Genomic DNA, 16775 nt, shown 5'->3' on the forward strand with positions numbered 1-16775 from the left:
GAAAGTGAAGCTAACTTTGCCCAGATGTTCTTACTTTAAAAAAGCAGAATCTGGTAAGCGGATTAACACATCTGCATTCATCCAGGAGGGTCTGAACCAGCTAAGGTGGGGGAGGGGATGTGAGTTCACGACACCAGTGAACAGGAACCAAGTGACAGACGGCCAAGCCGACACAGCACTCAAACAGCTGAAGGAGCCGTGCAGAAGGGAAGGTCTGGGTCTCGGAGGGAACTGGAAGATTCCCTCCTATATGCAGGAACTCTGAGCTTAATGGGTTCCGGCACCTCTGACCTTCTGGGTGGGATTCTGACTAAAGGCAGGGCCAGGGGTGACATCATTTTTTTCCCCCATTTATGGTAGAATACACATAAAATTTACCATCTCAAACACGCTTAAGTGTACAGTTCAGTGAAGTACATACACACTGCTGTGCAACCCAACTTCAGAAGTCTTTTTTCAGAGACGAGATCATTAAAAAAAAATGCCTTTCCTAATCACAATTAACGACTCTGGTCGCTTTTTTCTCCTTCATATAAATAACTGGGGGTGAGGGTCGGGGAGAGGAGGACCTAGGCAAAGGAGACATCAGCTCAGATTCCTGAAAGAGTCAGAAGGAAAGGTATTTTTTTTTAGCATAGATGGTTCCGTTATATCTCCTGGGTGATCGGGGGGTTGTTTCCACAATCAGAATGGAGACTTCTCCACCTGTAGACCAGACTCTGCCCCATGGTCTCAGGCCCCTCAGTGGTCTGGTCTGGCCCCCCGAAAGGCATGGGCCTGGGGGGATCCCCTCATCTTACACTCCCACTCCCCATCTCCTGCTCTAGTCAGTAACTACACGGACAGAGCAGTTGGGCACCAAGTTCCTCCTAGTGTTCTCTCAGATAAAACACTCCAACAATGGCATTCAGTTATGAAAGAAATACTATAAATGGTTATTTACAGCATTTGTGGCATTTGTCATGTGAACAGCGCAATTACAGCTTGAAGCATATATTTATTCAAGCATATAAATATGCAACTGTGTATTTTACAGTTGCTAAGTGGCTCTAAAATACTGGAGAAATCCCTGGGGCAGAAGAGACCCTGAGAGACTCCACTCTATCCCAGGGCTGCTGGGAGCCTGGGACCAGGCCAGCTTCTCTTGGAAAGACGTTGAGGCAAAGAAGATGCCTGTCCACGGGCCCTTGGGAGCGGCCTGCACGATCTCTCACGGCCCGGAATGCACAGCACTACAGGCAGACGTGGTCCAACCTGTTGCTATTTCCCTCAACAAGGCAACCCCCCCCCATGGCATGCGGATACCCTGCCCGGAAGCCGCCTGGCGATGGCTCTCACAGCCGTGAGCTCCACTCGGAGCTGACCCTGCATTTCAGGGGGCTCCCATCGGTCTCAATTTGAAAGAGCCCAAATGTTTCTGCTTCACATGTAGCCAGAACAAGCAACAGCAGTTCCTGCCTGTGGTCGGACTGGATGGTTATTTTAAGGTGAAGCCACAATACTTTGAAAGCAATCGCCTACATGTCCCATTTAAAATGGAAGAATGGAATGAGAGTTAAAAAAAAAAATGTATGGGTTTCAGATGAAGACATCCAATATGCAAGGGGAGAAAAAAAAAGGTTCCATTCCTGACAAGCAGGCAGATGTTGGATAATCACGTTTTCACAGCCAAGCAGTTTCACTTATGCTAATCACTATGAAACAGACAAATAACCTCTGCTACTGGGAAGCCCCATGCCCCGTCATTCCCAGGCCCGCCACAGAAAGATGTAAGCAGCAGCCACGGAAAGGAAATAAAAAAGAGCTTGGAAGCAAAAGCAAAGGCAGGAAAAAGCACATTTGGCATAAGAGGCAGATTCCGTTAAATTTACTTACAACAGAGAACATACAGACATCACATCTTCAACCATCCTAAGACAAGAAGACAAAGAAAAAGAGAGACAGACAGAAGGAACTGACAAAAAAGATAAATCTGCAGGTGACTGGCTATGAAGGGGCCATCCGGTGTTGGGCTTGGGCATGGGGATGACATCCCAGGTTTTTGGAGAGGAGCTACTAGAGAACACCTTCCTCTCTTGGTTCCAATTATCCCATAAAGTGTTGGTGGCTCAAAGAGCCTTGCCACCCCAAGTGAAGGAATCCTAGCCATCTGCACCAGAGGTGAGACCTGGGGACAGGTAGGTGTCCCTGACCTCAGTCAGCTCTGGTGACAGAACAGAACAGAACCAAGCTGTCTTGTGGGGAAGGAGAAGGTGATGGCTTCAAGTTGACTCTCATCCCCCAAAATGAGAGAAATGGCTCTGTGGTGTGGGCATTTCCATTTTCTCCTGTTCGAGGCTTAAAATAAAGCTTCCAACACAGATTCTAGGGAATCTTTAAGAAGGGCCTGGTTTATCGGGGGATCTAAAAAAAAAAAAAGTCCACATTTTTGGCCAGGACCGTCTCCCATCCACCACCACCCACGGTCAAAGACTGCTTAGAGACCCTCTTCTCAGGAAGCTTTGGGTTCTTCTCAAATGTTAAATGTTGGCGGGGGGTGGGGATGGGGAGTGCAGAAGGAGAGGTAAGCATGTTACCCCATCTTGATCTGTGCCAGGCAGACTCAGAGGGGCCAGCAGTCCTGGTTTGTTCTGCTGAGATGCCACCAGAAGCCCGGCCTTCTGGTCAAACTATTGATGATACTTCACTCGAGAGCAAGGAGAAAGGCTCTGAGCACCAAACCACACTACACTTGGACCAAAGCCCCAAGGATGACCCTGCAGCCATCCTGGGCTGGACTCCAGAGGCATGGGCACGTGTATCAAGTGCCATCTACTCAGCCACGGTCTGGACAGCAGACCCGATTACTCATGGCCTCCTGGAGACTGTGGGCACCGCTTCTCCCTTTCAGGTTCCACTGATCTTTTCTGGATCCACAGGGCCTGTGGACTCTCATCTACGAAGATGACTAGATAAAGGGGCAGAAACAACGTGGGTGCTTCCTACAGGGTAGCCGGGGTACAGGAAGCGGCCCAGACCAGGCCTCTCTCTCATGGGCTTCTTGAGTCTATTGTGTTTGCCTCTTGGGCTTGTTGTTGTTCAGTCACTAAGTCATGTCCAGCTCTTTTCGACCCCATGAACTGCAGCACGCCAGGTTTCCCCGTCCTTCAGTATCTCCCTGAGACTGCTCAAACTCGTGTCCATTGAGTCAGTGATGCCATTCAACCATCTCATCCTGTCAGCCCCTCTCCTCCTACCTGCAATTTTTCCCAGCATCAGGGTCTTTCCAATGGCCTAATGTCTCATTAAAGGGCAGAAACAAATACTACAAAATTTTAATAATATTTTGAAGGGTGGACCCCTTAGTTTCCAGGCCACTCCAAAAAGCAATTCACGTGTTAAACAGAAAATGCTAAATCACCAATAGGGAGGCTGACCAGGCCACCACTGGGCTGCTCCCTCTCCATGGATTTCCCCACTCTCTCGTGAAGTTCAAGGTTAGGTCTTCAGCTATAAGTAAAGCTTTAGACCCCTAACTGATCGAGGCAAGCGGTCAAGGACTCTAGACCCAAAGGGATGTGAGGATGGGACATGCCACGACTATGGGTGCAGAGAGGAACGAAAACGGGTACCCTGCTGCAAGCGTGGTGGCGCTGTGGCAAATGGTGGGGGGGGCAAGGCAGCCCAGGTTTCCAGGCAAGTGAGCAGCTATACAGCCAGTGCCCAGCCCCGCCTCTGACCTAACCACCTGCTCCCCTGAACTTACGTCTTGAGGGGCGTCTTCTTCTTCTTGGCGGGCTTGTTCAGCCCATCCCCGTCCACTCCATTGGCTTCGATGGCACTGGCTGGGATCTCAAAGGAGGCTGGGGATTTAGAAGGTGAGCTGGGGGCCTTAGAGCACGTCTTAAAGGGATCAGTGGACTCATCACAGGCGTCCGGGTCAAAGTTGTAGGACTGTTGGGGCAGTTTGGGAGACTCCTGCATTTTTGAGGTGGAAGAAAAAGGGTTAAAATTCGGGTCATCCCACTTGTCAATATCAAAGGTGTAGGTACCTTTAGCGATAGGGATGTCATTGGGTTCAGCAGGGGACCTGGTAGGCGAGGCAGGGGTGTTGTCGAGTTTTTCCGGTGTTTTTTTCATCTTTGGCCTCCTTAGGGGCATTTTGGCAACCGGCTTTTTGCCTATCTTTTTGGTGGGAGGCGGGGTTTCCTGCTGGGTGTCCCAACTACCCTTGTCCTCAGAATAGTCAAACTCCAGCCTCACTGAGAGGCCTTTGGCTGGGGAGTCCTCTTGCCCCCCACTATCTGATGGGGTCACCTCCACTGCCTCAGGGGCCGTGGCCGGAGGCAGGGTTCTCCTTCCAATGGGAGGTGAGTTCTGCACTCTGCCACCCCCCGAAGCTGGGGGGACGGCCCCTTCTGCACCCTCGGAGTCCAGAGGGCAGGCCGCCTTGGGGGCAGCAGCAGGTTCTAGGGGTGCCTCCTCCAATAGGGCTGAGCTAGAAGCTTCTGCCCTGGCCGGTTCTGTGTTCGTTTTGGCTGTCTGACTCTCTCTGCTGGGGCCAGAGCTCTCTTCAGTTGGCTCGTGCTGTGTCTCTTTCACTGGGGGGGTTTCGGGGGGTTTCTTAGTGATCTGTTTCTTTTTTAAGGAAGGTGGCCTCGGTTTCTTAGTTCGCTTAAGGGTACTGGAAGCACTGCTCGAACCCGCGCTGTATGCATCCGCGACCGGGGCCGTGGCCTCGGGGTTGCCTGAGCAAGAAGCACCATCAAAGTCACTGGCTTGCAGGCTGAGCGAGCGGGACAACGTCGACTTAGAGGTGGGGACGGAGTCCGTGGACTTCCTCCGTGAGTTCACCTTGCAGTCCTGATTCTTAGAGTCTGAGGGGCGAGGCTCCAAGGTCTGAAGGTTATCCACCAGCTCGATGTTGTCAAAGTCCAAGTTGTAAGTCCCACTGCTGGCTATCGGCTTGTCTTCATCGAAGACGGCGGAGAAGGAGTGTGACGGGGGATGGAAAGGACTGCCTTCCACGGAGCTGCTGCGGGGGCCATCGGGGATGAAGACCGGCTCAGAGCCGCATCCTGAAGGAACGGAGACAAAGCCATCACTGAAAGACACAGGACACTTAAGAGAGTCCCTCATCTCGTGCCAGACCATCATTACCCTCTAACACCAGAGCCCCAGGCCAGCCTGCCCACCCCACAACAAGCACGCTGCTTGGGTACAAATCCTGCTCTCACCAAGCAGCTCCAGGCCCTGGACAAGCAGACCCTCAGCTTTCTCATCCATAAAATGGGAGCAATAAGAGCTGTTTAAAGGATACCTTTAAATACTGTCATCTAAAACACATTTACCTGGACTTCCCCAGGGGTCCAGTGGCTAACACTCTGCATTCCCAGTGGAGGCGGCCCAGGGTTCGACCCCTGGCCGGGGAACTAGACTCCACATGCTGCAACTAAAGAGCCCTCCTGCTGCAACTTTAAAAAAAGCAGAAGAAGAAAAAAAAAAAAAAAAAAACCCATATGCCAAAACTAAAAATGCAATGAACATCGATGATCCTGTGTGCCACAACTAAGGCCTGAAACAGCCAAAAAATAAATATTAAAAAAATTTAAAACACGTTTACCAAGCGCCAGGTCAAAGCAAGGCACCACTCTGGGCGTTGGGGCCTCCATAATGAACAAAACCCTTGCCCTCCTGCAAGTTAGGTTCTTTAGGGAGAAGACAGTCAAGAAGCAATTAACAAGTAACATGTATGGGCTGTCAGATGGTGGTAAGTGCTAAGGAAAAAAAGAAAGTCAGGGTAGGAGTATTGCAATTTTAAAATAAGGTAGTTGGGCAAAGCCCTTCAAGGAGAAAACATTTAAGCCAAGATGAGAAACAAGGTAAAAGTGTGAACCATGGGGATATCTGGGGGGTAAGCATCCAAGGCCAAGGAAACAGCAAGTGCAAAGGCCCTGGGGTCAGTCGACACACAGGGTGTTGCAGAAATCCCAAAGGCCAGTGTGGCTAAAGTAAAGGAAAGGAGCAGGAAAGGAAGGCAGAGAAATAACGCAGATAAAATATAGTGAGCCTTCAGTAAATATTAGCTACTATCACCACCCAGCCTGCTCTAGAGCATGCAGAGCCTTTAAGTGCAGGCCCCAGGCAACTGCAGCAGAACGAAGCTTATGCATCTGCCACCTGTCCCGACTCTAGGCACACCCTGAAATCTCTCCCTCCAACCCTACCTGCCACGCCTCTCTTCTCAACCTCCCTCTCATTCATTCTCTCTCCATTTTTTGCAGCTTCCTCCCAACTTCCCCTCCTGCTCAGCCACTGCCAGCCAAGGATGCTGCTTCTTATTTTAAAACATGCTGTGGATCCTCTGGGCTGCCCAGGTGGCGCTAGGGGTAAAGAACCCACCTGCCAAGGCAGGAAACAGAAGAGATGCGGGTTCGATCCCTGGGTTGGGAACATCCCCTGGAGGAGGGCACAGCAACCCACTCCAGTATTCTTGCCTGGTGAACCCCATGGACAAAGGCGCCTGGCAGGCTACAGTCCATGGGGTCACAAAGAATAGGACACAACAGAGCACAGAGGCACATGGACACTCCAGATGCTGGTCAAGAGATGCTCCATCATCTCATGGCCCGGCTGCTCCACGGGGATGCAACCAGCCTGGCCTTGTCTCAGCTGCCCTGGGTTCTGCCTGCACCAGGCGGTGCCCTGCACGCACTCCTGGCTTCACAGAGACCCTGGGCAGTCTAGATACCAGAAAACGATTGGCCAGAAAACCAAAGATGTGTAAATAGACAAAGGGGAGGAAACGTTGCAAAGTGGTCCACAGAAGAAGGAATTAAAGAGCTGGCACAGGGACTTCCCTGGTCCAGTGGTTTGGCCTCCACACTTCCACTGCGAGGGGTGGGGCATGGGTTTGATCCCTGGTCAGGGAACTGTTAATAAGATCCTGCATGCTGCACAGTGAAGCCAAAAAAGAAAAAAAAAAAGAGAGCTAGCATATATATGACTTGGACCAGCATTCCCAAAGTGTGGTTCACTGACAGGAGTTATATCCTCCAGTACCCACCCCATCGCCTGCTGGAACAGTTGCCAGATGAAATATAGGATGTTCAGTTAAATACGGATTTCAGATAAACGAACATGTTTTTTATATAAATATGTCCCTGCTGCTGCTGCTGCTAAGTCACTTCAGTCGTGTCCGACTCTGTGCAACCCCATAGACGGCAGCCCACCAGGCCCTGCCATCTCGGATTCTCCAGGCAAGAACACTGGACTGGGTTGCCATTTCCTCCTCCAATGCATGAAAGTGAAAAGTGAAAGTGAAGTCACTCAGTTGTGTCCGACTCTTAGCGACCCCATGGACTGCAGCCTACCAGGCTCCTCTGTCCATGGGATTTTCCAGGCAAGAGTACTGGAGTGGGTTGCCATTGTCTTCTCTGAAATATGTCCCAATTACTCATTATTTATCTAAGATTCTAATTTAACTGGATGCTCTGTATGTTTGTTTGCTAAATCTGGCAGCCTTAACACCTCATTCCAACAAACGAACAAGTTTGGGAGATGCTTGCTTCCCTGAGAGCTCAGTTGGTGAAGAATCTGCCAGCAATACCGAAGACCTGGGTTCGATCCCTGGATTGGGAAGAGCCCCTGGAGAAGGGAAAGGCTACCCACTCCAGTATTCTGGCCTAGAAGGATCACAAAGAGTCGTACATGACTGAGCGACTTTCACTTTCTTTTTCACTTAACACCCGAACTGGCTTCTCACGGTAGATTTTCTCAGGGCCACTCATGCTCATGGCTGCAACTCCGAGGGGGTGAGCACTTGGCAGAGAAGCCGAGGAGATGAAGGGCTGCCTGGGACATGACAACATAAGGAAACTTCTAGCCTCTTGAGTTCAGGAGCTGGTCTGATTTATCTTTGTCTTCCCCGGACCTGTCACACTTTCTCTTGCCAGCTGAATAAATGCCTCTGGCATTGAGATGACCTTCTGAAAGCGGGTCTGTTCGCCAATCATGGTTTCAAACCTTCCCTTCTCTTAGGCATCCAAAGCCACCCCAGGCCCTACTTGGAGCAGATGTCCTAGAAGATGGAACCTCTCAACCTTTTCCACCAAAAGATTCACCATGTCTCAAACACACTCCTGAGTCATGCTCATCTCAAAAGATGCCCCCTCCCTCCTCCTTTCTAAAACCAATTGCCTCCAGAGACCTGCACCCTCCTTCCATCAGCAGTTGGCTCCTCTTCCTGCCCTGGACACACAGTGCAGAGGGCACAGAAGGACCAGGGAATGCAGAGGACCCAGCGTTTCAAGTGGGCCTTGCGGGAGGAGGAAGAAGCCTCAATGCTTCCCATCATTTCCAAAGCAAGGCCCACAACTGCCAGCCTGTTTTCTCCCAGGCTACTAGGCACACCCCAGCAGCCTTTTGAGGCCCTTCAGAGGTCAGGAGTTCTCCCCAAACCACGAAACACGCAGCAGATACTCAGCTTAACCATCTGCTCACTCTTTTCCCCAGAAGAAAAGCTCTCTGACTGCTTAATGTGGCTTTCCTCTTTAGACGTGACATACCATAATTAAATCATCATGGACCAAGAAATCGAATCTTGGTGCAGGGTTTCTAAGCCTCTTTACTGCGCCCATGTCAGGATGGTAAGTATTTTGTCTCAGTGTGTGGTGGGTGGGGGAGAGTTGGGAGAGATACTGTTCATTGTAGGATATCTAGAAGAATCTTTGGCTTCTGCCCACAAGATGCCTTTACCCTCCCCAACCCTGAACTGTGACAACCAAAAATGTATCTGAAAGCCTTAGTTGATCAGTCGTGTCCAACTCTTTGCAACCCCATGGACTGTAGCCCGCCAGGCTCCTCTGTCCATGGGGATTCTCCAGGCAAGAATACTGGACTGAGTAACCTATCCCTTCTCCAGGGAATCTTTCCAACCCAGGTATCGAATCCAGGTCTCCTGCATTGCAGGTGGATTCTTTTTACCATCTGAACCACCAGCAAAGCCCAAAAATGTGTCTCAGTTCAGTTCAGCCGCTCAGTCATATCTGACTCTTTGTGACTGCAACATGCCAGGCTTCCCTGTCCGTCACCAACTCCTGGAGCTTGCTCAAACTCATGTCCATCGAGTCCCTGATGCCATCCAAAATGTGTCAAAAACGTGTCTCACTCAGTTCAGTTCAGTTCAGTCACTCAGTTGTGTCCGACTCTGCAACCCCATAGACTGAAGCACGCCAGGCTTCCCAGTCCATCACCAACTCCCAGAGCTTACTCAAACTCACGTCCATTGAGTTGGTGATGCCATCCAACCATCTCATCCTCTGTCGTCCCTGTCTAGAAATTGCCAAATGTTCCCCGGGGGTGGGGCACAATAATCCCTGGTTGAGAACCACCATCTTACTGTCTGGCAACCAAAGCAGGTGGGAGGGCCCTTTGGTTCTCTTCAGAAGAAGCCCTAGACCAGAGAAATGGGCCACTGCCACACGCAGGCCTTGATTTTCCAGAGCAGGTGTGGGCCAGTTAGATTCCCAGTTGCCCGCACTGGACTTCTAAATGCTCACACACCACATCAACACGAAGACAATGTATTCATTCATTCCTATATATTGGGGCTTCCCTAGTGGCTCAGTGGTAAAGAACTGCCCTGCCAATTCAGGAGATGCAGGTTTGATCCCGGGAGAAGAAAATGGCAACCCACTCCAGTATTCTTGCCTGGGAAATCCTATGGACAGAGGAGCCTGGCAGGCTATAGCCTATGGGGTCGGACTGAGCACACACACACGCATTCCTATACATCAAATAATCTGGGTGCTTCCCAGTCAACCACTGGGAGGCACACTGTGGACACAGAGGCGAGGAACGTCAGGACCCCAGAGGGATCCACCCCACCAGGGCAGACCTGGACAACGCTTGCCCTGGCTCCAGATCCTGGCTCACTCTGAGGACAAAGTCAGCATCCTTGTTTCACGACACTCAAAGGCTCACTAGGTGGTTCCCAGCTGCAGCAGTCCAGCTAGGGCCACTGGAACAAATCCACAGGCTGAATGAAGAGCTCTGGAGGCCGGAAGTCCAAGGTCAGGATGTCCCCAGTCCTCCTTGACTTGCCGACGGGCATCTTCTGTATGTATCGCTCATGACTTTTGCTCAATATGAACTCACCTCCTGACGTCTCCTCTCCCCTGACTGTCTTCAAAGGCCACATCACTTAGCCGCGCCGACCGCTTCTAACTGGAGCACTTCTGCCAGCTGTGCTGCGCATCTCTCCCCTCCCCCCATCCACTGTGAGCTCACCCTGGGCAGGGATCCACGGGCCCAGAGGCACAGAGGTGCTAACACAAGGCACCCTTGCCCTCAGACGCTTAGCTTCATCCAATATATCAAAAGGGAAATGGTCCCATACAGAGGGAGCCCAGCTCTACATCCTCCAAGTATATGAATAACCGATTGTAATCAGTAAGGGCTTCCCTGGTGGCTCAGGGGTAAAGATCTCCCTGCAACGCAGGAGCCCCAGAAGATGTGGGTTCGATCCCTGGATTGGGAAGATCCCCAGAAGGAAGAAATGGCAACCCACTCCAGTATTCTTGCCTGGAGAATCCCATGGACAGAGGAACCAGTGGGCTATGTTTTATAGGGTTTATTCCCACATCTCACTGGGTAGCAGGTGATGAGATGCCCCACACACAGATACTTGGAGTCCTGGGGATCCTTCCCTCATCCAAGCTGGGATGAAACATGCAAATAACTTAGCACAGGTCTGGTACATGGCAGACACTAAATGGAGCTATTGTTTAATTACGGGACATTTCATTACATCTTTCAGTGGCCAGTCCTAAGTTCTAATAATGCAGCCACCCTACAGCAACCAAGCGTCCTGATCACAGAAGCATGAGAAGTGGGAGTGGAGAGGATCTCAGAGGACTCACGGGTCACTCTTTTCATTTTACAGATAAGAAAACTGGACTGTGGTAAGCCACATCCCAGCACAGCCCAGAAGAGCAGCAGACTCAAGGCGGCCACCAGCGTCTCAGCCACTCTCCTCTCCCATGGCGCACAATCATGCAAAGCCCAAAATAAAGTGATGGATTACTTTGCAAAATGTAAGTTTCCAGGAGGAAAAATTATGTCCTTATGCACAGCCAAAGGTCTCGTCTATTATTTCCCGAGGTTCTCTTGGTACCTTTAGCAACACTGCAGGCACTTCACAGAGGCAAACCAAACAACAGACGTTCCCCTCTTGCCCTTTCTCTCCTTGGTTCCCAGAAGGATGCTTTCTTCTCCTCCACGGGCATGCACAGCCACCTCCCCACTCTGGGTAATGTCCCATGATGTCTACAGAAGGGACAAGCACATCTTTCAAATGAATGTGGCACATCAGAAGGACTTCTGTGCAGCCCAAGCCAGGGGGCTTTAGGCAGACACGATCCCAACCTTCAGTGTCCTCATTGTATAACCCACATGTAGCCTCACTGTAGTTTTCCAAGGAGGAGAAGCATAAAGTCAGACTCCAACCGGTGCAATCAAAAGTTCTGTGAGGCTGTGACTCATGGCCATGCATAGCTGCAACCCCTTCTGGTGGGGGGTCTCTCTTAATCCTCCATAATATTCACTCTTTCAGAAACTGCCATCTAAGCCAGGGGCGGGTACTGTGGTTGAGTGTGTGTGTGTATGTTAGAACGGAGATTGTTCATTGCTTTATTGAAAAAAGAAGTAGGCAGAAGGAACAAAGACAGGCTGAAGAAAAGAACGGGGGTGGCAAACCATCCCCAGAAACAATCAGGACGTGAAAAACTGGAAATCCCAGAGGACACACGCATGCTGGCAGCAGTGACCACCCTTGGGACTCCGTGTGATGCTCAAGGATGGACCACACTTTGTCTTAGGCCTTCGTTCTCCTTCTAACATCCTTTCTCAGGTATCCCACGCATGCAGAGTGTGAACTTATTACACCCATAAAAATGGGTCATTTATTCTTAATTGGATGTTTGATGTAAGGACTAAAATGTATTTGTCATTCAGCTGCTTTCCATTAAAACCTCAGGATGAAATTTCTACGATATTGTAGGAAATGGAATTTTTATATACTTTACTATATGCAAGAGAGAACACAGGGTGCAAAAGACTCTTTGAGAACTATAAGCAGCCCTTCCTGCTTCTTCCCCACCTTAAAATCAAATAAATTTCAATCATCACCCTCTTAGAGCTTAGCACCTAGACTAATGATGCAGAATCAGGTACTACTAACTGATAGCTTTCAGAAAAGGGAGACTATGAAAATTGCATTCATCGGATCCCAGCAAAGGTGTCTCTTCCTCTCCCCCCAGCACCAGGGAGCATGTGTGCTTAGGAACAAAGCCCCAGGAGTGTCTGCCTTTAATCAACGGCCAGGCTGAAGCCAGAGCGGGTGGAATGGATTCCACCCATTTCTTTCTAAGACCAACATCAACGTCAAATGGCTTTTTATTTTGCCATTCACCTGGCTCCTGGCTAGGGCAGGAGTACGAATGGACGCTGGCCCCCTCCTCCATTCCCCGGCCTCCACCCCTCACCTGGGGCATCTTCTAAGCACAGATGTGTGGACACCCACTCGTACGTCCCAGCCCCAGCCTTGGTTCCTTCTCGGCTAAAGGGTGTAAACGTGGGCACAGTCAGCTTCGGGAAGACGGGACAGAAGAAGGAGCCTGGGTGGGCCCAGGAAGTGGCTGCTCCCAGGTATCCGGGACATGGTCCGGGGGAGCTCAGCTCTACAGACTTATCTTACTGCCAGGGCTGCGGCCGAGGAAGGCCAGAGTGGGGCCCTCTGAAGTTCAGGGTCCAGAGGAGGCAATCCAGCTCTGGAGACGGCACCACCTGGCCCCCTAACTGGCCTGGGGGGGCCATTTCTGAGACCACGTGGTCTCTTGACCAGCCTGTGTGGACATTTCTGGGACCACCTGGCCCCCAACCAGCTCATGGGGTCATCTCCGGCAATCTCCATCTCTTCCCAGGCCTCATGTTAAACTCTGATGCTCGAGGTGGTCCCACCCCTGCTGTCGTCACTGGAGGATGCACACAGATGGCAGCGGTCAGGTGGGCAGCTTGGAGGCTGGGGCCCGAGATCTGTCCTGTCCTACCCCATCCCCCACCCCCGGTAATCACTGCATCTGAAAGGTCTTTAAGTCACACTAGCGGAGAATGGGTGTGGGGACGTGATAGGAAATCTGGATAGTCTGAAGTTAATGAGGAATAAAGGAGTCACCCCTGCACAGATTCAACCGCCCATCACTTTCTCTTCTTGCCCATTTACCAATTATCATCCCCAAGCCCGTGTGGGCTTCTGTTGTTCAGTCACTCAGTCGTGTCCAACTCTTTGTGACCCCATGGACTGCAGCATGCCACGCTTCCCTGTCCCTCACCATCTCCCAGAGTTTGCTCTAACTCATGTCCACTGAGTCCGTGATGTCATCCAACCATCTCATTCTCTGTCTTCCCCTTCTCCTCTCGCCTGTGTCCTTTAATAAAAATGCAAGTCACATGGGTGACCAGAACCAGCGCTCTTACGGGAGCCAGGGGCCAGAAATTAGAATCCAAGATTGCACCAGAAAATTCCAAGACCCCATTGTCCCATACAAACCCAGCTCTGGGGGTTGGCTGAAAGGCACCCAGAGTTAAATGCACTATTTCTTCAGAGGCCACCTCTAAACTTCTGCAAAGCAAACACAAAATAACCCATTGTACTCCTGCACCCTAAGTTTTCACCACATAAAACAAAGCCCAGCGCTGAGAGGCCCAGAGGCTGGGAGGACATAAAGAGCTCCAGCGACAGTCCCCGGGGGTGGGTGCCCCCCTCCAGGCCGGTCCCCAGAGGAGCCGCTGTGAGTGTCCCCAGGGCTCAGCAGTAGGGCTGCTCCCACGCCGCCCCAGGGGTGCCGGGCCCTTGGTTACCTGGTTCTTCCGGGGGAGCCTGCACGCTGACCTCAGGTTCTGCAATGACTTCGGGGGGTGGCGGGGGTGGGGCTGGTGGAGCTTTGACGGGGGTCGTGGACTCCGGAGTCTCAAATGCTTCTTCAGAGTCAGAACTCCTGATGGAGAGAGACAGGGAGAAGGAGAGGTTAGACAGGGGCCGGGGCTGTATTTGCTCCAAGGGGCCGGTGCTGAGGAGCAGTGCACGGCCTAATGACCCCTCCCGGGACCACCGCAACCAGGCCCGCGGCCCAATTAAATGGTCCAGGGCCAGCCTTGAAGCAGTGTGCTTCCCAGGAGTGAATCTCATTATCATCAGCTTTGGGGCAAAATGACAGTCTTTGAACTCAGCTCTACTCGAAATACACATTTCTGACCTCAGTGGCAAATACAACAGTAGAATCCTTTGATCAACTTTGGCAGGTGTTACTTGGCATCAATTCAGTCAAACTGATAGGGAAGCATTCCCAGGGACACTTGGCGATGCTGTGGTTCCAACACATTCAAAGGACCCTCACCCCATGAAGCGGAATCTCTTCCCATGAATTTGGCCTCTTCCTCTCACCCCACCACTCTCTCCCACTGCCATTCCTTCCCCAGCGCATCACATAACTTGTTATTATAGATGTATTCACTTTCTAATCGTGTTAATTATATTTCTCCTCGACTGAGCTGAAAAGGCCAAGAGGGCAGCCTTTTCTGTTTTGTGTTTTTTTATCACTGCATCCCCGAGTCCAAACCAGGAGGCAGTGAATAAACATCTGTTAAGTCAATGAAGGAAGGCATGAAAGCTGGCAAGTCAGAGGAGGGTGTGTCAGACTAAAGCTCAAAGCACAGCCTGCTGATCCCAGCAGCATGAAAATCACCCTTGCTGGTCTGCAGTGATGTCTGCTCTCAAGGAAGATTCTTCACCCAGAGAAAGGAACCAAAACCCCACCCAGAGGAATGCCCGCCATGCCACCCTGTAAAAAGGGGAAGAGGCTCACAAAGCTAAAAAAAGCCTTATTCTGGCTCGAGAAAACCAAGGGCAGCCAGCCCTTCTCATCACCCTGCTTCCACTAGGGACTCAATTTCGAGCCAGAAAGGATGAGGCGTCCCAGATCACTGAGCCAGGCATGTGTCCTCAGGCTGGAGGGCAGCTCCTTAACGGGCTCAGGATGCGGAGGGGTCTGTGGTGCCGGCTTCAGCTCACTTTGAGGATCAGCAGCAGCACCCAGGCTCACTCCCATCTCAGGATATTTTAAGTTGACCAAAATGCCATTTATTTATTTGCAACAAGGAAGGTAATTATCAAGACAGTGGATACTTAGGGTTGCTGCTGGCACAAGCAACACAGCAGGCAATTTGGTAGAAGATATATAATCAGAGAGCGATGTATCAGGTACGTGTGGACGCTGAAACGCTCGTAGAGCTGAACATCCACAAAGATCAAAGGACCAGTGTCCTCCGCAGAAGTCAGCATCTTCTAAAGACTGTCTGCCAGCCAGCAGAGAGCACCACGACCAACCAATCCCTCTGCAGTCAGCCAGGACAGGAGAAAAAGAGCCATTTGGTGAGTCTCCTTCAGAAAATCTCCATCGAGATTTTTACAACTTGTGTGTCAGAGACTCACTTTATCGGAGCCAAAGATCCCCTACTCCCATCCTTCCAAGGACTCTGGCTCCTGCAACCAGCCACAGAGCTCTCCAGGGACACAAAGAGATGAAGAGAAACATCAGAGCTGGATTCGACAGAATCCAATGAGCTGAAGCCTGTTTACTATCAAATTTCACAAGACTTAATTTATACAAATGCAACAGGGGCCATACCAACTTTTACAAACACATGTTAATATTAAAAGACTTAGCTTTCGTCTGGGGTCGGAGCGGGGGAGAGATTTAAGATCCATGCCTGGACAACCACAGATCTAGGTAGCTGAACTTCTGCAGAATCTTTTTACTGGCATGAAAAACACAAGAAAGTCATGCAGCCAAGCATCAAAGAGGAACAGTAGTTTAGATCTGCCTGGTGGGCTCTGGGTGTAGACCTGGCCCCCAGCTTTGCACTCATCAGCGGCAATGTTGAAGAGACGCACACAGACAACTTGCCTCTTTCCTGGGTTTCCGTGAAGGACCCGCAGACTGGAATCCCCACTGCCGGTTACCGTCGTCCACATCCACCGGGCCCATTCCACCGGGGGCCATGTCCACCAGGAGGCCAAAGCCATTTCCGCTGAAGAACAGCTTCTGTCCCCAAACTTCCACCCCTAATTCCTTTGCCGATACGTCTGGGTTCTGAATCTCTTTACGATGTCACGAGAAACTTAGCCGCCGCACCACCAGGCAGGGATGTTCTGAGCTTCCCCAGGGCCCAGCAGAGATGCAGAGGGAGCTCTTCCCACGGCTTCTGCATCCCCGGGCTCCAGCGATGTGTGGCTTGAGAGCACAAAGGGCCCCTGATCTTTCCCAGCAGCATAAGCAAGCGACAGGGAGGGCCGGACGCTCATGGATTCAAGCTGCTGAATTCCAATGAGGTCTCCCCAGCTCGCAGCTGCCCAGCGTGCACACCTGCTCAGAGGGGACCACCATTCACCAGCGCCCCGTGTGGGAGGCAGTGTCCGGGGAGGGCAAGGGTACACCAGGCCCCTTGTGAGGCTCCTCGCCTTGTTTACTATGAACCTTTTCTGCATCAAAACACCAGAGGCTACCAGGGACCCCTAGAATGGCATTCACTTCCAGCACCGCCTGAGTGCCGTTTTCATATTTTCACACCCTCCCCCAGGAGTGGAGAGCAAGTTAATTAGAGGAGGCGGACGGCAGCTTTTTTAATTAGCTCTTTTCTCCCTATTCAGTTTCTCAGAGGGGGCTCAGAAACATTCC

General features: G+C 51.2%; 1 protein-coding gene across 25 annotated transcripts in view; it reads right to left on the minus strand.

Moving 5' to 3' along the window:
- TACC2 (transforming acidic coiled-coil containing protein 2) overlaps positions 1–16775 on the minus strand; it is a 234787-nt gene that overhangs the window by 33891 nt on the left and 184121 nt on the right. For 14 of the 25 annotated variants that reach the window (XM_027529344.1, XM_027529339.1, XM_027529354.1 and 11 more), the window contains 3 exons: positions 13900–14036; positions 3746–5057; positions 1876–1911 (listed from right to left, as the gene is read on the minus strand). In XM_027529344.1, the coding sequence (XP_027385145.1) occupies positions 1876–1911; positions 3746–5057; positions 13900–14036 (1485 nt within the window). The remainder of the gene's footprint in view (positions 1–1875; positions 1912–3745; positions 5058–13899; positions 14037–16775) is intronic. The other 11 variants (XM_027529343.1, XM_027529342.1, XM_027529357.1 and 8 more) reach the window with 3 other exon arrangements.

The sequence above is a fragment of the Bos indicus x Bos taurus genome, chromosome 26 (genome assembly GCF_003369695.1).
Source record: "Bos indicus x Bos taurus breed Angus x Brahman F1 hybrid chromosome 26, Bos_hybrid_MaternalHap_v2.0, whole genome shotgun sequence".
Classification (NCBI taxonomy): domain Eukaryota; kingdom Metazoa; phylum Chordata; class Mammalia; order Artiodactyla; family Bovidae; genus Bos; species Bos indicus x Bos taurus.